This window comes from Mesocricetus auratus, unplaced genomic scaffold (assembly GCF_017639785.1).
Source record: "Mesocricetus auratus isolate SY011 unplaced genomic scaffold, BCM_Maur_2.0 Super-Scaffold_4256, whole genome shotgun sequence".
NCBI classification, from domain to species: Eukaryota; Metazoa; Chordata; class Mammalia; order Rodentia; family Cricetidae; genus Mesocricetus; species Mesocricetus auratus.
In genome coordinates this window covers 19,614,845-19,642,500 of record NW_024429182.1, presented here as the reverse complement: position 1 = coordinate 19,642,500, position 27,656 = coordinate 19,614,845, and the positions used below count along the sequence as shown (strand labels likewise).

Genomic DNA, 27,656 nt, shown 5'->3' with positions numbered 1-27,656 from the left:
AACCAAAACAGAAATTATTAATGAATGTGTATGTTGTAGGGTTGGAGAGATGGCTCAGCTGTTAAAGGCTAGGCTCACAATCAAAAATATAAGAATGTGCATGTTGTAGCTGGGCAGTGGTGGTGTACAACTTTAATCCCAGCACACAGGAGGCAGAGGCAAGAGGATCTCTGTGGGTCTCTACAGACTGAGTTCTAGGACAGCCAGCGCTACACATAGAATCCTTGTGTGTGTGGGGGGGTGTATGTTGGTCTCATATCACAAGAGAAGATATGAGCCAAAGCTTACTAATCAAGATAAGGCATACTCTATAAACTAGGGTATGGAGATAGCCCAAGCTATAGCCTCTGCTTCCTTTTTTGTTTTGTTTGTTTTTTTGAGACAGTTTCTCTGTATAACTTTGGAGCCTGTCCTGGAACTCATTCTATAGATCAGGCTGGCCTGGAATTCAGAGATCCAACTGCTTCTGCCTCCCAGTTGCTAGGATTAAAGGTGTGTGCTACCACCACCCAGTCACTCCTCAGATTCTGGCTGCCTACTGGGAAAACACACCCAAAACGAATGCTGGGCTGATATGTCAAGTGACCTCAGCAGCACAACTAGACCTAGGAGACAGAATAAGGGGAAGATAAGTGTGCTGGTTAGTTTTTGTCTACTTGACGCAGCTAGAGTCATCTTCAGGAGGGAACTTCAATTGAGAACATGCTTCCATCAGAACGGGCTGTATTCTGTGGGGCATTTTCTCAATTACTGACTGATATGGGAAAACACACTCACATCAGGCCCAGCCTGAAGGTGGTCCTTGAAGGTGTAAGAAAACAAGCTGAGCAAGCAAGTAAGCATCATTCCTCTATGTTCTCTGCTTTAGTTCCTGGCTTGGTTCCTTCAATTATTGTTGGAGCCAGGAAGGGCTCAGTAACTCTGTTCAATCAATGGATAGAGATGTTGATAGAGGCTTGTCAATAGGGGCAGTTGAAGATGCAGATCTGAGAACTGTCAGCCACTGTATCCTGTTCTAGGTCCCTAGTGCTCAACCCTGTGGTCCAGAGACCAGCCATGGAGCATTCCCAACCTCTTCTATGTCCTAATGTCACTTTTTGACTGCAGGAAGCTCCCCTGACATTATGGGCCAGATTCCTGGCAGTTGGATAGGAAGGAGTCAAGTCACCACTCAGTATGGTCAGTGGTCAGGTGTTATTCTTATCCTGGAGAGGCAGAGATAAAACTGTTTTCAAGGTTGATGCATGGCCATGCACATTTATTCTATGCCTGGTTACAGAAGATCTTACACATGCAGACCATGGTCGCCACTCTGCTTTCATGGCCACTTTGGGCAGAAAGTAGAGCACCTCCTAGGGGCTTCTCAGAGGTAGCAATGTCACATGGTTTCACCCCCAGGTGTCAACGATGTTTCTTAAGGACATTTGGACTTTCCAAAATCCTGTGCATCTCTCTGGGAACGGAGTTCTAGTTCCAATGAGTCATTCTTTGTCCAGGTTTTACAAGGCTCACTTGGAGTTGGTGTTAAGCAGCATAGGGGCTCCAAAAGAACCTTGGACGGTGGCATAGAACAGCTCTGTCCCCCAAGGACTCAGGGCCTGGGATCCTTTCTGCGAAGTTTGTGTCCCCGCTGGGATCCCCGTTGGGCAGCTTTCACCAGACCTTTGAACTGTCCCTGCAGCTTCACCTTTTTCCTGTAAGAAAGAACAAAAGGGCTGTCTTACTGAGAACAGGCAGCTCTCTCTCTCTCTTACAGTGCTGATGTGTGCTGGTGCATGCCTAATCCCAACTCTTGGAAGGCTCAGGATGGCAAGATCAATGCCAGCCTGAGATCCTTTGCACAGGAAACCTGGCCTCAATAGAAAAACAAACCAAATGATGGACACACCTGGCAGAAACAGAGTGACAGGCAGACAGTGTATGTCCTGATCTGTCTACTGCACAAATCCCCTGGAGAGAGGCCACTTCCTCTAATGAAATAAGGTAAGGTCAAGGCTCGCTCTATCCAACCAGCCTTCCCTCGTCTGCAGATGCCTTCCCGTGAATTATATTTGGAACCCATTTCCCTAGGACTCCTACACACCTCATTATGGTCCCCATACCTATACCAAAAAAACAACAAATAAATCAACAAAAATAAGGGGACTTGCCCAATGGCTCAGTGGGTAAAGGCACTTGCTGTCAAAATAGATGATCTCAGTTTAATCACTGGAACCCACATGGTGGGAGGAAAGAACTGAATCACATAAGTTCTCTCTCTCTCTCTCTCTCTCTCTCTCTCTCTCTCTCTCTCTCTCTCTCTCTCTCTCTCTCTCTCTCTCTCTCTCTCTCTCTCTCTCTCACACACACACACACACACACACACACACACCAATGGATATAAAAATAAGAACAGGGCTGGGTAGTATTTGGTGGGTAAAGTGTTTACTGCACAGGATGGAATCCCCAGCACTCATAAAAAACCAGGTGTGGTGGCATGCACCTGCAACCTCAAGGGATGCTGGGCACTTGACAGCTTGTCAGTGTAGACAGTCGCTGAGCTCCAGGTCCAGTGAGAAGAGCTGCCTCAACTAAGGATAAGGTAAAGAGCAACAGAAAAAAACGATGGAGAGGCACAGACACCCACATATATACACGACAAAAATAAATAACCACAAGAGACCTGGGCATCCTAGCTGAGAGCTGAGTAAGAAAGACCCTGCCCTGTGTGGAGCCCGCAGCTCCTACTAAGCCACGTCACCATACCTGCGGTTGAGCTTGGTTCTGTTGAGTGGGATGTAAGCGTAGGGATCAAGTCGACCCTTCCTCTTCACATCGCCCTTTGCTTTCTGCTCATCCAGAGAAACGGTAAAAGCAAAAGCCCAGAGTCAGAGTCAGCCAGAGTGTGGGGTCCCTTCCCTGTCCTGACTTCAACTAGCCTGGTGTTCTCTCTGCCCTTCATATGACATCAAGAGGCGTCTCTGGCCCTGAAGGAACGTTTGTCAAGGCTCCCAACTTCAAATGCCCTAAGTGCCCCTTTTCTCTTCTGATCTATTTGACTCCAAAAAGCACCCAGGATGATGATGGGCACAGATCTTCCTTATCCCTTCATCCTCCTCCTGGTACCAGGAAGCCCCACACTCTCCCACAGCTCTCACCTTGGCCTTGTATTCAGCTCCAGGTGTAGCTTTCTTGCCCACGGGGCGATGGATGCCAGAGCCTCCAGCTATAGAAAAGCACAAAGACCCTGAATCAGGCAGAGCCAGAGCAGCCCCTCTTTGGGAGGCAGAAGGTACTTCTCTCAAAAGGCCTCTGGGGAGATGATGGTCAAAAGAACAGGAACTTGGTCCCATTTCCTGGCAAGGAATGACTCATGTGCTACTTTGGAAACACTGCCCAGTGGCTCCAGGGAACACATATGCTCTGTACTGACACAAACTACCCACATTCTCCAAAGATACACAGGATCTACCTGCAAAACTCCTAACCCCCACCTATAGACAGGAAAATTTCCATGCTCCACCCTGTTCTGACTCTGATACACAAACAACTATTTATCCCACAGTGCAGGTGAGAACCAGAAATAACTGAGGCAAGAAAACTTGCCCAGGGTTAGCTTGTCACTTCTGGCCTGGACTACGAAAGTCATAGAAGGAATCCTGCAATGCATCTCAGAAAAGCCCCTCCAATGTATGAAATGGGACTTCTGTCAGTGTGACGTAACAAGGTCACACAGCTAAGTAACAGCTGGGCAAGTTGTCCTGAGGCCAGGCTTCTTGTCCACGAATTACAATATGCTCTGTCCACAATATCATCTTAGTGCAGGAAGCAGCCAGGCTCTGGATGCAGGGGCAGAAGTCACAGGTCCTAAGGCAGAGTTAGGATGACCCGGCGGAAATACTGCTATGAGAATGAAAGAATGTTCCCACAGCTCTGGATCTCTCGATGCACCGTGAGCTTTACAGCAGAAAGCGGGGTCAGAGCCCCGTGGTACACCTCAGGAAGCAGAGGAGTCACTGTGATGCTAGAGAGGAACCCTTTGACCAGGGTTCTAATCTTGGAGCATACAAGAGAGGCTAACAACCAGAAACTAACCAACCAACCAACCAACCAACCAACCAACCAACCAAAAAACAATGAAAAAGCTGGGCACTGGTGGTGCACGCCTTTCATCCCAGCACTTGGGAGGCAGGGGCAGGTGGATCTCTGTGAGTTCGAGGCCAGCCTGGTCTACAGAGCAAGTTCCAGGTCAGCCTCCAAGACAATACAGAGAAACCCTGTCTCAAAAAACCAAAAAACAAAAACAAAAAACCAACCAAACAAAAAAAAACACAACAACAAAAAAGAGAAGCTAACATTTCACAAGCCACATAGAAAGACTGCTGGACGGGGAGGAGCTAAACCAAGGAGCTTGCTGAAAGATCTAGATTTACCCTCCACAAACCTAATCCTTAGGTTCTCTCAGGCCCTATCTCCTTATCCCCCATCCTAGTCCAATCTGTGTAGCTGAGTTGTCAATTGAGTACAACTTCATGGCTCTGCCTCCCTTTCTAGAACTCCCCAGCCTGACACAGGTGAAGGAAAACTGTTCCATGAAAAGAAAGGATACCTCACCTTGGTACCGAGGCGGGATCTCCAGCTCATCCTCCTCGGCCTCCCTCTGCTGCTTAATCTTCTTTTTCTACAGAAAGAGGCAACAAGCAAAGGGTGTCCCTACATCCTTTAGACTACACGACTACGGAGGGCAGCAACAGACGCAGTGACCTGCCTTGATGATAAGGCCCTCTGCCAAGCTCACATCCCCAGTGCACAGGAAAAGCAGTCCCACAAAGGGAGGGATTATCTCACATCACACAATTGGGGTATCTCGCCTATATTCTGACAACCAAACTTCCCTGAGCTTCACACCCTGGAGCTATTAAAGAAAGCTGGAGCGGGTGGTGGTGCACGCCTTCAATCCCAGCACTTGGGAGGCAGAGGCAGGAGGATCTCTGTGAGTTCGAGACCAGCCTAGTCTACAAGAGCTAGTTCCAGGATAGCCTCCAAAGCTGCAGAGAAACCCTGTCTCGAAAACACACACACACACACACAAAAAAGAAAGCAAGCTAGAAATCTGCTGTCAGGTTCCCCGCCTTCTCACAGGCAACCAAGGTTCTGGGCAGAAAGCCCTGACTACCGCTTTCCGTCTCTAGTACCTGGGGAGGTGGGAGACCCTGGACCAAGCTATTCATTACAGTCTCTCAACAGACAGTAGGTTCACAGAAGTTACACGGGACACATGAATTCATCTATGACACAGTAGGGATGCATGGGAAGGAAAGAGGACCTGCCTGCTACAAGGCAGCCCGCGGGGATATCTGGCCTCAGGCACCAGTAACCAAGTAAGCACACTATACAGTGGGTACAGGTGTGGGTGGGTCAACCAGGGGTAACCTAGCTCCTAAGGCTCACTCCTATCTTATGGTGTGTGACACCAGCCTGGAAGCTGTGTGAATCTGTAGGTGAGCTGAGGGCCAAAGGTGCCAGGTTAAGAGATTAGGCTGAACATGAGTCTGGGAATATGGATGCCAGATCGACTGTCTGTAGCACAGAACTGCGGATATCTAGTGAGAACCAGACACCACACATGTGTGACCTTGGGCACACAACAGAGGATGATGGCTGAGCTTTATCCTAGTTCTACTGGTGCACAGGAGGCTAGCCTACTACCTGGTCTTCCATGAGACTGCTCCCAGAACAACGTACACAAGAGGACTCAGTAATTGCCAACAGAGAGCCTTGGGTTTTTGGCCACCCCTGGAGCCCTCTTACTGCCTCAAGGAAAGATGTCTAATCTTGTCTGCTTTGAGCTGTGGGTCATCCACAGAGGACCGTGGTCAGTTCTTACTGGTCAGAAATCAAAGGCAGCTGCCAAGAGATCACCAGGCCCCATGAAGGTTTAAGAAGAGCCAGGAAAGCCGGGCATTGGTGGCGTACGCCTTTAATCCCAGCACTCGGGAGGCAGAGGCAGGTGGATCTCTGTGAGTTCGAGGCCATCCTGGTCTACAAAGAGAGTTCCAGGACAGCCTCCAAAGCCACAGAGAAACCCTGTCTCGAAAAACCAAAAAAGAAAAAAAAGAAGAAGAGCCAAGAAGGCCTCAACAGGAATCATTTCTGGGAAAATGGTCACAAAGAACAGCTATGGCTCAGTGAGCATTGCCAAGCATCAAGCTCTCTACACACCAAGGCCTCTACACGGAACCCTGGGTCCTGCGACAGGCAGGTTTACTCACAGCTTCCTACTGGAGCATGGAGAATGAGACGAGACTAAGGCAGAAGATGGGCCTGGGAAAGGTAGAATCCAGGCCAGGGAAGAACCCTAGTAAGCAGAGCTGGGCCACACTGGGATGTGTCACACAGGCATGCAATGAAGCCACACGTGACTACCCCAGGGCTCCTCACCCTCTTCACTCCAGATGACTTTCCTACATGGTTTTCACTCAGTTCTCCAAACAGCATTCTACACTGATATTCTTTTTTTTTTTTTTTTTTTCATTTTTTGAGACAGGCTTTCTCTGTAGCTTTGGAGGCTGTCCTGGTACTTGCTCTGTAGACCAGGCTGTCCTAGAACTCACAGAAATCCACCTGCCTCTGCCTCCTGAGAGCTGGGATTAGACGTGTGCACCACCAATGCCCGACAGTTATGCATAGTTAAGCCAACATGTGGGTGCTGGGAACCAAATCCAGGTCCTCTGCAAGAGTGAGAAGTCCTCTAACCACTAAGCCACCACTCCAGCCCTCTGATATATTCTCAACAATAAACTAGCTCCTGATTTGCCACAAACCATGCTAGGCTCTAAGCTAATTCACTTTACACGCCCATCCAGACTGCCCTCGTAATCTTGAACACTGAGGGAGTCGGGCAGACACAGTGTTTGTTTGTGTAGGGACTGGGGTGTGGGAGCTATGGGTAAGCATGAGGCCACGGATTACTCACACTTCTGACACCAGCATCTTCCATTGGGTCAACCATCTCTTCATCTTCACCTGGAGTCAGAAGAAGACAGGCTCATGAGACTCAGGCATCCCTAACCCACCTTACCTCAAGCTCCCTTGTTGTGGGATATTTGATCACACTGTGAACCCCAAGTCTGCATTTGAGTTAATTACATAAAATCAGTCTTTGGTTAGGAGGCAGAGCCAGCAACTAGCTGACAGAAAGTAATCATAGGCTGTTAGAGCTGGAGATGGACAGAGAGACACATAGGAAGTAGTAGGGAGGGACTTTGAGTGTGGTGGCCGAAGAATTCCCTCTTTCTGAGACACCAGAGAAGAGGGAAGGTCAGCTTATTGTTCTTCAATCTCTCTGAGCTAACAGGTTTTACCCCAGCCTCTGACTTCTGAGTCTTTTTATCAATAATATCGTAAATAGAATATCGATTTAGTCAAAAACTATATTTGGTGGCAGCAGCGGGAGGCGGATCCAACAGGACTTAAAAGCCCCACCTTCCTGGGCCACTGCCTGAGAAGCAGAGCTGCAGGCTGAAATAGCAGTAGATTCAGGTACAGCCTCTGTGCCAACAGAAAGACAATACCCCCTCAGCACAGCTGCAAGAGGGACCATCAACTCCAGTTCTAGAAACTGCCCTTCCTAGACCTGTGTCCTCTTTTCATGGGAGATCAAACTGCTGCCCTCCACTCCCAGACCATACGGTCCCTTCAAGATGTGAGTGACTCAAGGAAAGTCCCTAAACTCCTGGGAGTCAGCCCCACCCCACACATGTCCTCACTTAGCAAAAGGACAGTTTTACCCTCTTACTCCAAAACTTTTTGCCCACTCTGTGTACTGGCACCAAGTGGGAATAAGTGAAAGAATATGAAGCTGACCATCTGCAGGGAAGAGAGAGTCCAGCAAAGCAACAGTCAGAGGACAATAAAGACACCATGGGTAGGGCTGGCTGGGAAAGTCGCTCAGCGGAGCACTGTCAGAGCATGTACCAAGTGCTGTGAGAAATAAGCCAGCCTGTGACTAAAGATATATAAGAGAAAGACAGTTGGCTCGTAGGAGTTCTGTGGAGATGAGGTCTCGTGGCTAAGGGACCCTGGAGAAGCTACAGAGAATCAGTGTGGGATATTACAGAACAGAGGGGCTTGGAAAGGCAGGGAGAGGGAGGGGCAGGCACCTCTGGCACAGTCAGTGTGGGTACCTGCCCGAACCTGGAGAGTAGATAGGGGGGGAGGGGAGCGGAGAAGAGAGAGCACAAGGAACGGCATAAGCCACGGTTATACCAAGCACAGACAAGAGCTAGACTGACAAGCAATGGGTGGAGGAGCTGTGTGAGCAACGGCCAGCCAAGCAAGTGAGCCAAAGGCCCAGAGCTGAGCAGTGAGAGCCAAAGGAAGCAGGAGACAGACACTTGTCCCCACAGTATTAGGGACAGAATCCAGGACGTCACACGTTCTAGACAAGTGCTCTATTACTGAGGGGCATGCTCAATTGGGGAAGACTGACAGCTTTAGAAGACAAGGGTACTCTTTAACTCACTGATGGGTGTAGAGAGGACATGGAGAAACTAAATGTGCTGAGAGCTCCTGCCTAAGGGGCAGATGTATGACACAGATGTTACGAAGTTAGATCTACCCCACAGGCTGCCTCTTCCTGCCTCTAAATCAGCTACAGGGCTTAGCCAGTCTGCATCAGAAACAAATCCAAACTGAGCAACAAGAAAGGAATAAGGAAGAAGCAGCAGAACAGCTTACCCCAACTTCTGTCTAAATTATATGTGTGTACACTATATAAAGTCACAGGTGAATTAGAAAGTAAGTATAGAGAATATATGAAATAAGAATGTTTGTTCAGCAGGGTCAGGAGTGGCTTAAGTCTGCTTCCTACACTTCCTCAATAACTGTCAACTGTATGAAGAGGCCAAGAGCCCTCAAGTGAACAAATGGGAATGAGTCAGCACAGCCCTAGCGCCAGAGCAGCTGTTTCTCTGGGGGAGACCTCTACCTTTAGTGCCATCTTCTTCTTCCACCTTGTCTCCGTCTTCCTCCTCCCGGATGATCAGCCGGCCATCAGCGCTCACCTTGAAGCCATGGTCCTTCTTCTTGCCCTGCCTGGGCCCAGGCTGGGTGGCTAATCAAGTAGACTGGCATGAGGCGATGGTAGGGTAGTCCTAACCAACTCATACTTTCCTCCCTCAGAGGCCACATACACCAAAGCTCCCAAAAGGAGCCTTGTAGGCCCTGCCCACAGGCTATCCACAGAAGCCAGCCCCTGCCTACCAACCATGAACCCAGAAACAAGGCAGGTCTACTCTGGGCTCCTATGTCAGCTGCTCCCCGCTCACCAAGGACTCGCTGGGCCACCTTGGGATCCAGGAAATTGAGGGGCTCATCCCCACCACCTTCCTTTAGCCATGCCCGGCTCCTCTGCCGTGTCAGCTTCCGCTGCTCCTTGCTCCGGCCTCTTTCCTCTTCCTCTTCTTCATCCTCAGAGTCAGCCAAAATCTCCTCAATGCTAAATTAGAGAGGTCAAACATCAAAGTCCTCCTAGGAGTGGTGGGGACCTAAGGTGTTCCCAGGACAGGTTTCAGGCCAGGGTAGACGAGGGTCTCAGGGCTGCACCATGGTCTCACCTGTCACCTTTGCTTTGGATGGGCTCCTCCTCCTCCTCCTCCTCCTCTTCCTCCTCTGCAGCATCCTGGCTCAGGGCACGATGTTTCTTGGCCCGGGTCTCAGCTTTCCGGATGTTGACCAGAACTTTGTGGTATTCTGCAGGTAGCAGATCCTTCACCAGCTGAAACCTGAGTAGGGCAGAGGGCTGTTTAGAAGAACTTGCCAGGGATCCCTCCCCAGGGGCAGGAGCTGTTCAGGAACCAGTAAGCTATCCTTGTAGCCCCTGAAGAGACTAAGAATCCCATACCCCAACTCTACCCCCACTCAAGTGCACAGACCCAAACTTGCGGATGAACTTGATGAACAGGTTGCGAAGCTTCATGCGGAAATGCCGTCGCATGTCATCTGACAGCTTCCCGATGGCTTCCATCTAGCAGGCAGAGAGCACCAGGGTGTTGGGGGGGAGCGTGGTGTGTCTCCCACCCTGTCCACCTTTCCTTGCTGTCCAGACCAATGCACAATGCAGTTCAGCCCAGATAAGAGGGGAGGTACTGGCTGCCCTGTTCTCGGCTCACTCCTTCCTTGCCTTAACATGCTTGCTTAATTTGGACTCCCAACTTTCCTCTAGGCCCTTCTTCATAACACAGCTGTGGTCATCCTTTCAAGGCGACAACACTTTCCATATGTCCTTCCAATGGATCTTTATAGCAACTCGATGGAGCATATACTACCAATACCAAGGCAGAGGCTGCCAGTTGAGGCAAAGGCTTTCCTGATTGCCAAGTAGCCATAAAGATACCACCTAATTCACTCATTCTACTTTGTCGATACTCTCCAGCATCCTGTAGTCTCCTCTCTATCATGCAGTCATGTTCATCCTGCCTAGTGGGGGTGACACCTATGGGTGGCAGACCTGTCAGTAAGGTCTACAGTGGGGCCACGGAACAAGGTCCCCACATATCCTGTAAGGAATGTTTATAAGTTCTAAATATAAGTAGATACAATAGATCTCCACTCCAGCTATTTCTTAAATCTTTGGTTCCCAGTTAGGATGTAGGCTTTTGGAAGACATCTATCCCTGTTCCCTTCCTTGAGGCCAAAGCTTGACTCAGAAGAGACATGTAAGAGGATCTCAAGTGTCATGTAACTCAGCCAGGGGGAAATGAAGGCCGCAGGTTAGCAAACTCCAGCTTGCAAGGAGTGTGGGGTAGGCTCCCCTGGGCAGAAGTCCAGACACACAACCCAAAAGGGCTTTCAGACCCTTCTGTGACCTGGCAGGGTGTGTGAGGAGAGGCCCTGCAGAGGGACTGAGTCCTGAGACTGGAGCTTGAAATAAATATCTAGCCTCAGTTTCTCTATCTGTACAATGTGGGAGGAGCTGTCCCTTCGTCTTTGGTCTGGCCCCTAAGGGGGAGACATAGGGTAATATGAGACACTGTGGCACTGTGCCTTCTTCGTCAATGGTAGTCTCCTACAATCCCTCAAGGGCTACTTTATGTCCTTCTGCTGGTCAAAGCAACAGTGGATCATGAAAAAGTTCTAAACTAATTTGACCTGCGTTTCATGGAGCCCACACTGGCACCTAGGAGCCTCCATCACCAGGGAGGAAAGTGGAGCCTCACCACGAGCTGCACGTGCTTGGCAAGGTGCACCACGTCCATGACCACCACGGCCACCTTGATGAAGCCCAGTGCAGATTTGACCACATCACGGGTGCGGGAAGCCAGCAGCAGGCAGACATTCTCCAGGAGCTGCTCCACTGTGCTTGTCCCCATCAGCCCTGTGCACAGGAGCCACTGTCAGATGCCAGAACTACCCAAACCCAAGGCCCACCCATGAGCAGGTGTTAGCAGGGCCTTTCTGTGGGCCTCACACAGTTCAAATCACCACCCTCTTAGAGACTGAAAGAGGTTCTAGGAGGTTAGCAAAATTGCTCAAAGTTTCAGGTGGTTGGTGAGAGCAGGGACCAATCTGACAAAAGGCCCAGGACACTGGGGCCAGACACTTCTGGACAGGGGCAGAAGTCTGTGGGCCCTGGGTCTCCCTGCCACCTCCTTGATACTTCCCCCACTCTAACAGCACCCCGTTCTTACTTTTGAGCACTCTTGAGGTAAACACTCACCTTTAAACTCGAACAGGAGGTGGGTGAGAGCCAAGATGCTGCAGCTCACCGTGGTAACCGCACCCAGGAGGCCAGGGTAGATCAGGACAAGGTATCGCTGTAGAGCCTCTGGGGGCAGAGTGGACATTCACTTGAAGACAGGGTGCCCAGGGATGGGCATTACAGGCCTACAGCAGCAGCCCACTCACAGTACAGCCAGAACAGAGTAAGAAGTTCCCTCCAAGACCAGTGGTTTGGTGAGTCGTCTTCTAGTCTGTAAGCAGTGTGTCTACCCTAGCTTGTATCCCACAGTCTCACCTTCCTGGCTGGAGCCAAATCGCAGGAAAGCATGGCCCATCTCCACCAGCAGGGTGAATGCATTCTTCCTCGCTCTAACTGACACCTCCTTGGTGCACAGGATCACCTGGCCAAACAGCCGTGTCAGCGCATGTTACCTCATGTTACCTAGGGTGGCAGCCTGGGGGAGCCACCACGTCTACCCAGTGAGTACAGAGCAGTATAGCCTCACCACCACTACAGCTCCCACTTGAGGACCATCTCTTGCCAACCATACTTTAAGAAATCACAAAATGAGGACTGGAGAGATGGCTCAATGGTTAAGAGCACTGGCTGCTCTTCCAGAGGACCCCAGGTTCAATTCCCAGCATCCACATGGCAGCTCATAACTATCTATAACTCCAGTTCCAGGGGACCAAATACCCTCACAGAGAAATACATGCAGGCAAAACACCAACGCACATAAAAGTAAAAATAAAAGAAACCTTAGCAGAAAGGGAGGGAGGGAGGGAGGGAGGGAGAGAGGGAGGGATGGAGGGAGGGAGAGCTGCCAACCATGCATGCGTGAATCCCTCTCACTCCTCACCTCTGGGATGAGAGCAGCGATGAAGGCCTCGTGCTCAGCTGACAACTTTCTCACAATGTGTATGAGGCACTTCAGACGAGGCTGTGGGCAGAAAGACAACACTGGGGTCCTTCAGGGTCACTCCTCCCCGGGTCTCTTGCTGACGCCCTTCCTCCCTTGCGGGGCAGGCAGCCCTGGAGCCCTTACCCTTTTCGCGGGTGAGGATGTGCTCCGCAGCGAGTCTAGCAGAGTCTTCTTCAGATCTTCCAGGTGGCTTTGCACAAAGCGGTCGGCAGGGCCCTGGGAGCTGGCACACACCTCCTCCAGCACTCGGTAGGCCTTCTTCTGAACCCCATGGACCTTACTCTGAAAGGGCAAATAAGGCACAGAAATAAGGAGGGGGACTGGGTTCCACCCCATGCTGTGACATTCCCTACATATCTACTGTGGCTAGCACTACTAAGGATTCAGAGAGAAGCTGGTATGGAAACAGCAGTCATAGCTTCAGGGAAAAGGCCAGACTGGCTTTCCAAACCATTCTTCTTACCACCACTAAATAACAGACACTGGGGCTGAGGCAACGGCTCAGCAGTTAAAATCACTAGTTCTTAGTTACCCACATGGTAACTCACGCTGTCTAGAACTCCACTTTCAAATCACAACTTTCAGGGTCTCCACTTCCATACTCCATACATAAATACACACAGGCAAAACATACACACAAAGTCAAAATAAATAAATGTACAAAATAAAATGAGTGCTCGTAGTGACCAGGACAGGAGCGGTAAGCACATGTTAGCCTGTAATGGCTGCTAAAATGGGGGACTGGTCACTACAGTAGGATGCCTTGCTCAACCTTGATGCAGGGGGGAAGAACTCGGTCCTGCAGTGCTTCCTTGACTCCCCAAGGGAAGCCTTACCCTTTCTGAAGATGCAGGGTGAGGTGGAGGGAGCAGGAGAAGGGCAGGGAGAAGGAACAGTGGTTGGTATGTAAAATGAAAAAAATTTAAAATGTGCCCTAAAAAAATAAATAATAAATAAAATGAATAATTAACAGATACCCAAGCCTGGGCTGGTGGCATCAGAATGTGCAGGAGCACACTCCTCTCCACCCCATTGACTCCAAGTCATTCTGAAGGAGTCCCCAGCACTCCTCCTGAGATGCCCTCCTGAAGTCAGGCCCCTGTCCTGGACATGGTGTCCACCTGCACATTCCTCCTCAAAGCAAATCCATCCTCCAGCTGCTATACAAACTGGCAGGGGAACAGGAGTATTGGTGCCCAGGAGAGTGCCATTGGGCTGAGCTCTGCACAGTTGTAAGCCACAGCATGATTTCAGACAGGGCCAGCATGAGCAAAGACATAGGTAGGCTCATTCTATAGAAGACTCTGGGGATGGAGGTATGGCTCATAGAGTGTGTGCCTAGCATCCATGATAATCTGGGTCCATCCAGGAGGGAGGAAAGGAGGGAAAGAGGAAGAGAGAGAGAGTGAGAGCGAGAGAGAGAGCGAGAGAGCGAGAGAGCGAGAGAGCGAGAGAGAGAGAGAGAGAGAGAGAGAGAGAGAGAGAGAGACAGAGAGAGAGAGAGAGAGAGAGAGAGAGACAGAGAGAGACAGAGACAGAGAGAGTGAGAGCAAGCATCAAAATATCAAAATGGCTCAGCAGATAAATGTACTTGTTACCTGATGGTGTGAGCCCTAACCCTGAGTTAGATCCCTGATACCCATAAGGTAGAAGAAGAGAGCTGACTCTAGAAAACTACTCAGACATCTACCTACCCTCATCATCACATACAAATAATAAAGGAAATAAAACATTTTTTAAAAAGAGGTAGAGGCAGGAGGATGAGGAAGGAGTTCAGGTCAACTTCCGCTATACAGGAAATTCAAAGCCAATCTGAGACACAGTTAAAAACAAAAACAAACAAACAAACAAAAAGCCACCAAACCAAACCAAACAAACAAAAAGCCACCAAACCAAACAAACAAAAACACAAAATCCCAAGCAACCAACAAAAAAAAAACCCCAAAACCAAAAAGAGTCTGATGAGGCTGTAGTTGGAAGGTGAAGGAAAACAGGCAGGAAGGCTGAGGGCTGGGGCAGGCCGAAAACGGCACCAGGAAAGGAGCTTGGCCGCCGTTATTCAAAACACACCGTGGCAGGCAGTTAGAACACACTGCACCTCCTAGTGACGGACAGCAGGCACGACACAAGGGGAAGCTGCTGTGGGAGTAGCTGGGGGTGGGGAGCAGTTTGGGCAAGTAGCAAGGGATGAAGTCAGGGAGACTGTGTGGAATATTAACTTAAGATGTGTGGGGCTGGAGAGGTGGCTCAGAGGTGAAGAGCACAGACTCTTCTTCCACAGGTCCTGAGTTCAATTCCCAGCAACCACATGGTGGCTCACAACCACCAGTAATGAGATATGGTGCCCTCTTCTGGTGTGCAGGGATATATGCAGACAGAACACTATAGACATAATAAATAAATCTTAAAAAAAAAAAAAGAGCCGGACGTTGGTGGTGCACGCCTTAATCCCAGCGTTAGGGAGGCAGAGGCAGGTGGATCTCTGTGAGTTCGAGACCAGCCTGGTCCACAGAGCGAGTTCCAGGACACAAAGAAACCCTGTCTAGAACCGCCCCCCCCCCAAAAAAACAAAGAAAAGAAAGCTCTGCTGGGAGGTGGAGGCACACATCTATAATCCCAGCACTTGAGAGGCAGAGGCAGGTGACTCTCTGTGAGGCCAGCCTGGTCTACACAGCTAGTTCCAGGACAGCCAAGGCTACACAGAGAAACCCTGTCTTGAAAAACCAAAAGAAAAAAAAAAAAAAAAAAGGAAAAAGAAACAAGCCAAGCTAAGGCTAGACATTCACAAGAAACAATTAAGTGTCTGTGTAATTATTTGGGAGCTGGGTAGCAGGCCCCATAAAAGAATAAGAAACAACCAACCACAGACAGGAGAGGCAACTTTTAAGGAGCTTACCTCAAGGTAGGGCCGGATGGTAGAGTACAGCTTACTGATGGCAGCTTCATCTGAGTGAGGTGCCAAAGCCACAACCAGGTCCAGGACAGACAATCTGCCAGAATGGGAAACAGGAAGGGGCTTAAAGGACTGGAGAGAGCAGAGGCTACGCCCACTCAGGGTTGGGACCAGGGCCTCCGAAGGGTTCATGAATGGTAAACAGAACACTCAGAGTACCAAGCAGTGTCCCAGGGCCAAACAGCTAGTTCTCTGCCCTCATAGGGTCATGTTACAAGTGCTATTATCACACCCATTTTACAGATGAGGACTCAGAGGCAGAGTATGTAACTTGTCTAATGACACATGAGCTGGGAAGTGGTGGAGTTGGGATTTGAACCCAGGCCATTTATCTCTAGGTCCTCTTTCATCCTCTAATAATAATTAACTAACCAGACCTCTCAGAAGAGCTGGGACATTTGATATTTCAAGAGTTCCAGAGTGAATCCAAAGGCCTCTGCTAGGTACCCTCTGGCTACCAAGCTCAAGTGAGGAAGCCCTGAATACTTTACCTGGTGAAGTCAGAGCTGGCAGGATCGAGTACCTTCTCGGTGGCTTTTTCCAGGAAGCCATTCACCAACTGACAGCCCCCAGTGGAGAGAAACAAAGTGATAGTAACAGCATGGTCCCCAGGGTTTAGGAGCTCCCTAGTCCTAGGAGGTGGGGTCTTTCCCTTTCCAACACCCACCAGCATCCCTGCCTTCCCAGCACTCACCTGAGACTCGGTTATGGTGAGGTAAGTTTTGACGGTTTCCAACACAGCACGGCGAGGGACTGCCGCCTCCCCAGCTACAACAGGCTGTCCATACAGGTTGAAGAGGATTGGCAGGAAGTTCTTAGCAAAGCGGCTCACTTCAGCACGGTCAGCCTCTGGCAAGAGGACCCAAGTTTGCATTGTAGGGACAGGGCTAATAGTAAGTCAGTGGTCACTGGGTGGCAGGCCGGCAGGTCCTTTTAGGGGATCCTGCGGCAGGAAAGACCGAGGGCAGGGCACACAGAACAGGAGCCTCCAGGTTTGGATGCTGACTACACAATCCACGGAAAGGTATGCGGTAAGGACTAGGGTTAGCCTCCTGGATCACAACAGCAGAGCAGCGGTAGCAGCACAGATGGCTGCTGAGTAGTGTGAGCCACAGCAGGCAGCACCCCGAGTCACCTAGCTAGCTCCCACACTTACCTGCTTCACAGCCCTTGGTGATGAGAGTGCGTAGGGCCTGGCACACAGTGACCCTCAGGTCTGGGCGCTCGTTAATGGCTGTGCCCAGGGTGCGAGCCAGGCCTTTGAAGGAGGCGGCCACATCTGTGGGCCTTGTGCAGAACCCAGGCAGGAGGGTCCAGATCTGGGAGGGAGGAGTTTGGAAATTAGAATGTCACCAATGACTTGTGTCCCTGCATGCCCCGCCCCTCTTCCTTCCCCCAGCTGATCCTCACCTGCCACTGAAGTGTGTCATAAATCTTGGACTCCACTGTGCTGCCTGCCTGGGCCAGGTCCATTGCTAGAGGTTGTAACAAAGACATGATGTGACCCTAGCCACCCTCATAGCCAACTGGCCTCATTATACTAAAACCAAAAGTCCTACAATGAGGATGCAAGTATAGGTAATACCCCATAAATCAATAGTAACACTAACAGTCTAAATAATTAAATCTATGAATCTGGGCATCAGAGTTGACACCTATGATCCCAGCGCTCAGGAAGCTGAGGCAGGAGGGTCAGAAACCCAAGGTAATCCTCAATTACTTGCCAAATTCAAGGCTACAGAGACCATGTCTCAAAACAAAACAAAACAAAACTAACATCCCCACTGCTTACAGGTAACGTAAATGAGCCCCCATTTTAGTGACTTTTCAGCAATTAGAAGATAATTTTCTTTCTCGAGACAGCATTTCTCTGTGTAGTCCTAGCAGTCTTGAAACTTGCTTTGTAGACCAGGCGTTTTTAAGTGTATTAAAATGATTATTGCTGGGTGGTAGTGACGGGCATGCCTTTAATCCCAGCACTCAGGAGGCAGAGACAGGTGGATCTCTGTGAGTTCGAATCCAGCCTGGTCTACAGAATGAGTTCCAGGACAGCCTGTCTAGAGAAGGGAAAACAAAACAAAACACCACATTGTTTCCTGGATTAATGGTGACTCACACCTTTAATCCCAGCACCTGGGAGGCAGAGACAAGCAAATTTCTGAGTTTGAGGTCAGCCTGGTCTGGAGAAACTGTCTCAAAAACCTTCCCTTGGCACCCATGGGGTTGGCTGTAAGATCCCATGGATATGAAACTGAATGCTTAAGTCTCCTGTGTAGAACAGTACACGATTTGTATGCAACCTCTACTCATTCCCCAGTCTTCAAGCCACTTCTCTCTCTCTCCTCTCTCTCTCTCTCTCTCTCTCTCTCTCTCTCTCTCTCTGGTTTCTCTGTATTGTTTTGGAGACTGTCCTGAATTCACTCTGCAGACCAAGCTGGCCTCGTGCCAGAGGCACAGAGATCCACGTGCCTCTGCCTCCCGAGTGCTGGGATGAAAGGCGTGCGCCACCAACGCCCTGGTCAAGTCACTTCTAGACATTTTATCAAACCCAACAGTGGAATGCTAGGGGAAGGACTGTTACACATTAGTGTTCAGGGAATTTTTCCCCTGCGTATTTTCAGTTTGTAGTCGATTGAATCGGTAATACAGAACCTGGGAATACAGATGGGAGCTGGGAGCTGTCCACTTACAAACCATGGGGGAAGTCTACCTCAGGGGCTACTACAACAAAGAAGGCCTGAACTCTTTGACTCAAGAGGGAAGAACAAGACCCAGGGGGTGGAGGCTTTCTAGGGAGGACCCTTGCCGTCCAATTCCCTGCTTTGCAGATGAGTGCTGCCAAATGCACGTGCCAGACTCAGTCCTTTCTGACCTCTTCAGCTGGGGCTCCTCGATGTGTGGAGGGGACTCAGACGGCACACAGTCAAGGGCACCCTACCTTTACTCTTAAGAGTGGTGGCCAGGGGCAAGAAGTAAGTGGTGAAGAAGCCAAGCTGTGTTTCCCGAACGTGATCCCGGATGACAGGCAGCAGCCAGCTCCGTGGGAAATCCAGGGTCTCCCTGTGAGGAAGGATGGGAGGGAGAGGAGCAAGGAAGATGGAGAGCCCTCGGCATAGAAAACTTAGGGACACCCTTCCTAGAAGAGAAGAGGCTACACCAGTCTCCTCCGCTCCTAAAGACCAAGTAGGGCCACACTTACTCAGAGCCATCGATTCCCAAAGGCACAGCCTGCAGCACAACCTCGGGTCCCATGCTGGTCACTGCAGCCCCCACAGCCTGGTCAAGGGCTGCTGTGTGGGGGAAGTGAGGGGACAGGCGCAAGTCACACAGGGATTGGAGGCACTGGAACAAAGAGAAGATACACAGACCCGCATGATAGCAGGACCCGGGTGTAACACTGTAGCAAAGCAATTGCCTAGCACGTTCAAGGCCTGGGATCAAACAACAAAAATGCAATTTTTCTGCTGACCAGGGAATAGGAGCTGAATTATCAAAAGATTCCTTACTTTCTATTGATTTCATTTCAGATCCATCTTTGGGAAAGAAATCCACAGTCTAGACCAGGCCAGGCTTCATCCAAAGGATGGAGTCAGATTCTGGGCACAGGTAGAGCTCCACAGAGACACATACTGATAACCCAATCGACTCAATGTTGTGGCCAATCCCTTTCCAGGACCCAGGACTTTTAAAAAAACTCTGCTTCATTTAACATGAAAAACATACAAATCTAGATTGCAGTTTTCTTGAAGAACGGGAAGGTGTGACCAAGGCTGGCCTACAGCCAACTGTGAGCAAATGCCTAATACTGAGGAGGCAGAGTAGAACCCTCCAGTGCCCTCAGTATCAACCAGCCTTGCTTCTCATAGCGCTGCCCGGCTGGCAGGAAGCCATGTTTGCCAATCCTAACCATTTAGGGCCCTGGCCTGGCTGAGCATCCTCTCCAAGGTGGCTCCCATTACCCTGACAGAAATTGGAAGAAACAACAAGAAAGGACCACTCGCAGAGAACTGGAGTTTAGTCCTCAGTCCCAGTATGGCAGCTTACAACAATCTGTAACTCCAGTTCCAACCAAGGAATCCCAGGCCCCCTGTCTCATCTCCCAGGCACACACATGGTGCACACACATACACACTGATAAAAACACTCATAATGGGGGCTGGAGAGATGGCTCAGAGGTTAAGAGTACTGACTGCTCTTCCAGAGGTCCTGAGTTCAATTCCCAGCAACCACATGATGGCTCACAACCATTTGTAACAAGATCTGATGCCCTCTTCTGACATGCGGAACATATGCAGGCAGAACAGTATGTTCATAATAAATAAATCTCAAAAAAAAAAACTCATAAATAAATCTTTAAAAAAATGTAAATGGGGGGCTGGAGAGATGGCTCAGCAGTTAAGAGCACTGGCTGCTCTTCCAGAGGACCTGGGTTCAACATAGTAACTCACAAGTGCTAACTCCAGTTCCAGGGACTCTGAAATCCTCGTAGACATACATGTAGGCAAAACACCAATACACATGAAAATAAATCAATAAATAAAAATTTTAAAAAATCTAAAAGGGCCAGGGATTCGCAGGGTTCTAAATCAGCTTCAGCAAAGGTAACTGGCTGGGACAGTGGCCCCTTCCACCCTCCTCGATTCCCCAGATAACCTTCCTGGAGGTGTGGTATGGCACTAGGCGCCTGCTGGGCACACTGTCAACACTGGGGTGTCCTCGAGTGGAGCCGCCAATGCCCTGGCCCCGCAGCCCCTTCTCACCTTTTTCATCACAGGATGGGCCTGCTTTCCACAGGCCTCGAAGAAGACAGCCAGCAGCTGCAGCACAGAACTCCAGGCCGCATGGAACTTGTATGTCAGGCCCTCTTCCACGGCCCTGCCAAGGAGCAGCACAGTCAGGGCACAGTCATTTCATCCCAGGAAACAACGGCCACACACACACCCAGCTAGCCTGTGCAGGGGAGGGCCCACAAGGACAAAGAGGAGAGCTAGTGCTCAGAGAGTACCCACGATGAGATCAGTTACACATTCCTATGTCCTATTTTCAGACGAGGAAACTGAGGCTCAGACACAGGAAAAAAACCCGCCAGTCACTGCACTAGGCTCCTCAGCCTGTGTACTGCTGCTGTTCTATGCTTGCTCTACCTGACCTGAGGAGGGAAGAAGGCTGGGGACAGGTGGCCTGGGCAGAAAGGAAAGTCTTCAGACCCCTTCTATGTAACCCTGGCTGGTCCCAAGTGTCCCCAATAGCTGAGCTGCTGGAGACTTTAGGAAGCAAGGGCCAACATGGAGCAGTGTAGGGGCAAGGGCAGCTGAGGTCAAGAGTGTTTGAGAGCTGAAACATCATGCCTTATGTACAGGGACCGGGCTCTGTCCCTCTGAATTAGTCACCAGAGCACCGAAGCAGGGAAGAGAACAGACAGACCCAGGACCCCAGCTGCTCTCCAGGGACTGCTTAGCACTCGTGGCGTGTCTGTGAATGGCCCCTCACCGGGGCTGGGGGCAGCTCAGAGACTCTGTGGTAGGTCTTCTGTGACTTGGATGACCTCCCTTTGCCAGCTCTACAGAGGGGGCTAACACCAATCCCCTAGCACAAGGTCAACAGCTTCTGTTTACTGAACAGCTAGCTACATGCCTGCTGCTGCTCTTCCACGGATGAGATACCTGGAACTTGCAAGCAACAGAGCTGGATTCAAACCCACCTCCAGGGTCTAGCAGCTCCAAGGCAGAGATCCATGAGCCACATTTACATCCCACAGTATGGCACTTCGATTCTGCTCAGAGGTTTGGTACTTACCCCATTCTATAGAGTACCTGTACTGGGTACACTGCCCAAAGTGGTAAGTGGAGTACGGGTCATCATACTTCCAACGAGGTCCCCTTTGTACCCTCCTAACAGAGAGCACGTTCTCACCTAAACATCTTAGCGATGTACTGGGGAGGACCTGACGCTGAAGAGGTCACAGAGCCAATGTCTGCAATGTGTGGAGCCACACATTCCTTCAGGATCTCCTACAAAGAGAGGCCCCAGGCTGGCTAGTCCAAGGCAGCACCCCCAGTTCCATTCACCCTCCCAGACAGCTGCTTTTTGAAGCTCCCAAAGCCTGACTCCCATTGGGAGAAGCTCCCCCAGGACCAAGCTGAGCATCCAGGCTGGGCCTGGGAGAACGGGAAGGAAGTTAGAACCTCTTATGTGCTCTGTTTCTCCAGCTAAGGCTGGCCTGAGGAGGCTGGGGTACCTTGAGAGTCTGAGTAGCAGCTGCCACCACTTGTGAATGAGGGGATAGGAGACAGGTCACTGCTGTTCCAAAAAACCGAGCAAGATGGCCCAGCCCCAGGTCTCGCTGCATCCTGTCAAGACAAAAGGTTTCTGTGGAACCTGGCTCTGAGCCTCAGAGACCTAAGCCACCTCAGGTGAAAACATCTGCTGGTCGTTCTCCCAAGTCAGGCCACTCCAAAGAAGCTCTGTGCATAGAGTGAAAAGTCCAAACTGCCTTTAAGTAGCACACGAAATGAGAGCTTGCCTTCATTATCACCTCGTTTTGGCCTAGCCCTCACATTTTCCAGAGTCAAATCAAAGCAATAATAAGGCTTACATTTGCACAGCATACGCACCAGCTACTGACACAACAACAGACATTTCAGCCCAACCTCGCAGCAATTGCTAAGTTCTATTCCCATTTTGTAGACGAGGAAACTGAGACAGGTTAAGTTGGCCAAGGCCACACAGTGGAGAATAATGAGCAGGGATTCACACACCCAGGCAATCTGATTCCAAAGCATACAAATAAAACTCATCACACCTGGGGGGGTCAGCAAGATAGCTCAGTGGTAAGGGTGCCCCAGAAGTCGAGCCTGAGGAGTGATCTCTGGAGTCCATCCAGAAAGAAGAGACCCAGTCCATTCCCGAGAGTCACCTTCTGATTTCCACATGTGCGCTTGCTTGTGCGCTCTCTCTCTCTCTCTCTCTCCCCTTCCTCCCTCCCTCCCCCCCCTCGGTCTCTTTCTCTCCCTGTCTCTCTCCCTCTCCCCTCCCCCATCATGTACACACACACACACACACACACACACACACACACACACACACACGACTAAAAATAAAGATTACATCAGAACTAGGCACAATGGCTCACAACTGTAATCTTAAGAAATTATGACACTAAAGCAGGAGGACAAAGATGTGAGGCTAGGCATGTTGGTACAGTGTTTAATCCCAGCACTCAGGGGGCAAAGGTATGCAGGTATCTGTGAGGTCAAGGCAGCCTAGTGTATATATAGTCAGAGCAATGTAATGAGACTCCATCTTCAAACAAACAAACGAAACCTGACAACTAGACAAAGAACCCAGCTGTGAGATGGTCCAGTGGGAAAGGGGCTTGCTGCCAAGTCTGATGACCTGAGCTTGACCCTTAGAACGAACACATATGAGGAGAGAACTAATTCCCAAAAGTCTCCTTCCAACAAGGAGAATGATACTCCCTACACCATAACACACAGAGCAAGCTGAGAATCAGGTTCATACTTGGCTCAGCCCCAAAGGCCCAGTCTTCAGTGTGCCTTGCTGCTCACAGCTAGCTGGCAGATGCTCCGGTGAGGAAGGAACTGAACGGACAGAACAGCCATGCTGCCCTACCCTTGCTTTTCCTAACACAAGAGCTGACTCTCATCCAGGCAGCACAGACTTGGAGCTGAACGGCCTCTGCACCTTCTTCCTCCCATCTGCATGCATGGTAGGCAGCCTAAAGAGAGACCCTAGGCTGATTTCTACCACATTCCTACCTGACCAGGTTGATGTGGGCTTTCTCCATAACCTTAAGCCAGGCTAGCAACGGCTGTAAATCATTCTCACTGGGAACGTAGTCATACAAGGCCTAGAGGTGAGACAGGAATTAGCAGGTGAGTCTCAGTCAGCAGTAGCCCCAAGGATGATGACACTTTCCTACACCCTTGGTGAAGACACCATTATGACCAGTCAGAATTCCCAGTCACATGGCTTCCCCTGCTCCATGCAACCTTTCCAGGCCCAACATTCCAGAAACATAAGGCTCTAGGAGTGGAGTGAGATGCCTCACATACCTCCTGAGAGTCAACTGAAGCCAGAGGCCTTCTCTGAGAATATGCACTTCAGTGTACATTTTGCAAACAATTTGGGGAGGGTTTATGTAGCAGACTTTCTTAAACCGCCAGTCCCCAAAGCATGACAAGGAGACTTATCATTTAATAATTATGAATGTCTGGCCTTAGCTTAGAGTGATTTCTAGATAGCTCTTTTAACTTAAATTAACCAATTTCTATTTATCTATGTGCTGCCCTGAGGATTGTTTCCCTCATCTACGTACTGTCCATCCTGCTCTCTTTACTTCCTCCATGTTTGGCTGGCTCCCTTTTCTTCTTGGCCCACTAGCCCTGCTTATCCCTCCTCTACCTAGCTATTGGCTGGTCAGCTTTTTATTAGACCAATCAGGTGCCTTAGGCAGGCAAGGTGAATCAGCAACACATCTTTACATAGTTAAACAAATGTAGCATAAACAAACGCAACACATCTCTACATAGCTAAATTATTCTGCAACACAAACAAATGCAACACATTGTTATATAGTTAAACCAATATTCTACTCCACAACAGATTTATGTCTGCCTCCAAAAGTCCACTACAAATATCTGCAGTTAAAAATCAAGCTGAAATCCTTAAGTTAACTAGATCAGGAAAGAGTCAGTGCCCATCTCCCATGCCACAGATGCAGTTTCAGTGGTCTTTCTCCTGCCTGCAAGCCTGACTATTCTCTACTGGGACACTGTAACCCATGCCAACCCCACTGCTATAGCAAGAGCTGGCACCTCCTGCAGTGCCTTCCAAAGACTTACCCTGCAGTCTACCCTCCCCAAATCAGGCCTCACCGTGATGATCTGAGCGTTGAGTTCTGCAGACAGGGTGCTAGTGCTGGGTTTGGCATGGAAAAGGCTATGGAAGGCCTGCATGGCACAGGCTGTCACGAGCTGCAGGAGACACACAGACTTAGAAAGGGAGCACAATTTCCACAGCTTCCCTGGAGCTCTCAAACTTCTACTCCATCATATGAGTTAAACAGAGCCCATAGGTCCCCTCGACTCCAGACACCCTGAGGACTGTCACTCTAATAAGAAACGGCAACTTGGCAAACAATAAAAAAGTTTAAATGGGAGGCTGGAGAGATGGGTCAGCAGTTAAGAGCTCTGGCTGCTCTTCTAGAGGACCTTAGGTTCAATTCCTATCACTCATATGGCAACTCACAACCATCAGTAGCTCCAATTCCAGGGGATCCAACACACTCACACAGACATACATGCAGGCAAAACACCAATGCACAGAAAAAATAAAAATGAAAAAACAACTAATGATTTAAGAACTGAGGTATGGCTCAGTGCTAGAGCCCTTATATAGTATGCACAGAGGCCCTGAATTCAATCCCATGTACCATTAGAAGACAAAAATTAGGGCTCAATAGATAAAGTACCACCCACGCCTAATGACTTGGGCTCACCACTGAATCCAATGTAAGGGGAAGAGAGACTCAGTTACCTAAATCTGTTCTCTGAACGAACAAATGAACGAACCAACCAACCAACCAACCAACCAACCAACGAACACACACATACACATACACACACACACACACACACACACACACACACACACACACAAACACACACACACACACAAATCTGAAGTCAGCTTCCAAACAGACTTAAGGTGAGATGACCCAGCCCATTCTGACACCATGGATGATATAGTGTCCTAGGCTTTTGGCAAAAGCAGGTCAGGGAAGAGAGAGCCTCAGTCTCTTAACAGCAGGGATTACAGATATATATGTCTGGAAACAGGGACTGGCATTTTGTTATTGGAGATTTTGTTTCGTTTTTTGTTTTGTTTTTGCTTACTCAATGAATTCCCTATGTTGGCCCCATTCTTCCTGTGTCCTGAGCTTACCACATGGTTCAATGTCATGACCCGAAGCAGAGTCTCACTGCAGCTCTTCACCAGGCCTTCCGGGCAGCAGGGCAACATGTCCTTCAGCAGTGTTAGCATGTGTAGTGTGGTGGTAGCCTCCTTGGAGCCTGGCAGACAAAGAGGAGTTTTAGTCCTAATCCTCCTGTATTGGCCACACTTCCCCTCTACCTGCCCTGGGCCTAACCTCCAGACTTCTCAATCTCCTGGATGCAGAACTTGGCAGTGGAGACTGCAGCAGGATGGTGGGTGGGGGCCTTTTCACCAAACATGAAGTCACTGCCCTTGAGAACTGAGCACACTCCATGCTGAGCGGCCTTACGGATCTGAAGGGAAAGCAAATGAGCACAAGGTCAGATCAGCATCTTGGGTGCTTGGCACACCACCACTAGCAGCTGATGAACACCCACTGTATAATACTCACTGCTATGTCAAGATTGTACCACTATTGAGTCCTAAGCCTGCTAACTAGCCAAATGGCTCTGAGGCAGCCCAGACAATCTCTGGACAGCAGTGTCCTCATCTTCAGACAGGGATATAGTCATTTAATTACCACCAATCAGGCACTGCTAGGTGTTAACAAAGTGGCAGTGAGAGTAGACACCACCTACCTGAGGCAAAAGCAAGTATAAAACAGAAGGTAAAAGATACCTTTGCAAGGGCTAGAGAGATGGCTCAGAGATAAAAGCACTCACTGTTCGTGCAGAGGACCCAGGTTCAGTTTCTAGAACCCACATTGAGACTTACAACCACTCCTAACTCCTGGGCATCTGGTGCTCTTGTCTGGCCTCCATAGACAACATACATGCATGCGATACACATACTTATACACAGGCAAAACACTTATATACCACTGGGTGTGATGGTATACGCCTTTAATTTCAAGACTAATAAGTAAAGGCAGGCAGATCACTGTGAGTTTTGAGGCAGCCAGGGCTATGAAATGACACCTATCTCAAAAAAAAAATACTCATACACAAATAAAAGTATTTTTTAAAAAAGACACTGTGCTGACAAAGTGTCCCTCTAATGAAGTAACATTGCAACACAGATCTAAAGTAGGTGAGTTAATGATGACATGAATGAACAGGAAGGAGGCAGGAGACTTCCAGGTTACAAGCACTTTACATGGTGTGGGGCTCCCAGCCCTAAATTTCTTAGGAAGCAGCATGGATCTACTTGCTGAAAGCCTGCTGCAAAACGGGGACCGCCATCAGGCCAGAGACTCCACACACCTCTTCAGCAAGACGGGAAGGAGCTGTCTCTTAGTTAGGAGGCCCAAGCTTACAGACATTAAGTAAGTTGCCCAAGGTGATACCGAATGATGAATTAAGAATTCAGCTCAGCTGGGTGGTGGTGGCACACACCTTTAATCCCAGCACTAGGAGGCAGAGACAGGAGGATCTCTGTGAGTTTGGTCTATAGATTGAGTTCCAGGACAGTCAAGGCTATATACACTAAGAAACCCTGTCTTGAAAAACAAATTTGAAAACAAAACAAAAAAGGAAATAATCCAGCTCAGAACAGGGACTGGTGCTGCAGGCTTTATAATTCCAGCTACTGGGGAGGCTGAGGGCAGAGGGTGAAAGTTCAAGGCCTGCCTAGAATACAGATAAGTTCAAAGCTAACTTAGGGAGCTTAGTGAAACGCTGTCTCAAAACAAAAAAGCAAAACTTCTCAAAACAAAAAAGCAAAGCTGGGCTGAGCATATAGATCAATGGTAGAGTGCCTGTCTAGTATGCATAGGGTCCTAGGTTCACTCCTCAATATTGCAACAATAAAAAAGGGGGCAGGAAATCCAAGTTAGGTCTGTAAGACTCCAGATCCATCTCCCTGCCAGGGGGAAAGGAGGACTGAGAGGCTGCACAGACTCTGAAGCACTGGACTGTGACTCTCCTGCTGGACAAAGGGAGCTCCTCATTTTCTGAATTCAAGAGGACAAGGCCCAGAAACAGAGAGGAGAATCTCAGGACTTGGGCTGGGAATGGGGGTGCAGGCCTTTAATCCCAGGCAGGTGGACTTCCAAGTTCAAAGCCAGCCTGGTCTACACAGCAAGTTCCTGGATACCCAGGGGCTATTAAATGAGACCTTGTCTC

At 49.5% G+C, this 27,656-nt stretch overlaps 1 protein-coding gene across 1 annotated transcript in view; it reads right to left on the bottom strand.

Annotated features, from left to right (window-relative positions):
• Positions 1-1,228: 1,228 nt before the first annotated feature.
• Positions 1,229-27,656, bottom strand: part of Rrp12 (ribosomal RNA processing 12 homolog) — a 35,430-nt gene continuing 9,002 nt past the window's right edge. The window contains exons 7-34 of the mRNA XM_040744474.1: positions 25,748-25,886; positions 25,543-25,670; positions 24,474-24,572; positions 23,355-23,446; positions 21,815-21,926; positions 21,490-21,587; positions 20,337-20,451; positions 18,776-18,918; positions 18,515-18,636; positions 16,987-17,051; positions 16,733-16,895; positions 16,271-16,425; positions 16,068-16,135; positions 15,520-15,613; positions 12,747-12,905; positions 12,561-12,641; positions 11,996-12,101; positions 11,699-11,806; positions 11,199-11,356; positions 9,915-10,006; positions 9,597-9,764; positions 9,309-9,478; positions 8,969-9,094; positions 6,956-7,005; positions 4,594-4,660; positions 3,138-3,205; positions 2,746-2,828; positions 1,229-1,694 (exon numbers count right to left, since the gene is read on the bottom strand). Of these exons, the coding sequence (XP_040600408.1) occupies positions 1,592-1,694; positions 2,746-2,828; positions 3,138-3,205; positions 4,594-4,660; positions 6,956-7,005; positions 8,969-9,094; positions 9,309-9,478; positions 9,597-9,764; positions 9,915-10,006; positions 11,199-11,356; positions 11,699-11,806; positions 11,996-12,101; positions 12,561-12,641; positions 12,747-12,905; positions 15,520-15,613; positions 16,068-16,135; positions 16,271-16,425; positions 16,733-16,895; positions 16,987-17,051; positions 18,515-18,636; positions 18,776-18,918; positions 20,337-20,451; positions 21,490-21,587; positions 21,815-21,926; positions 23,355-23,446; positions 24,474-24,572; positions 25,543-25,670; positions 25,748-25,886 (3,132 nt within the window). The 3' untranslated portion in view covers positions 1,229-1,591. The remainder of the gene's footprint in view (positions 1,695-2,745; positions 2,829-3,137; positions 3,206-4,593; positions 4,661-6,955; positions 7,006-8,968; positions 9,095-9,308; positions 9,479-9,596; positions 9,765-9,914; positions 10,007-11,198; positions 11,357-11,698; positions 11,807-11,995; positions 12,102-12,560; positions 12,642-12,746; positions 12,906-15,519; positions 15,614-16,067; positions 16,136-16,270; positions 16,426-16,732; positions 16,896-16,986; positions 17,052-18,514; positions 18,637-18,775; positions 18,919-20,336; positions 20,452-21,489; positions 21,588-21,814; positions 21,927-23,354; positions 23,447-24,473; positions 24,573-25,542; positions 25,671-25,747; positions 25,887-27,656) is intronic.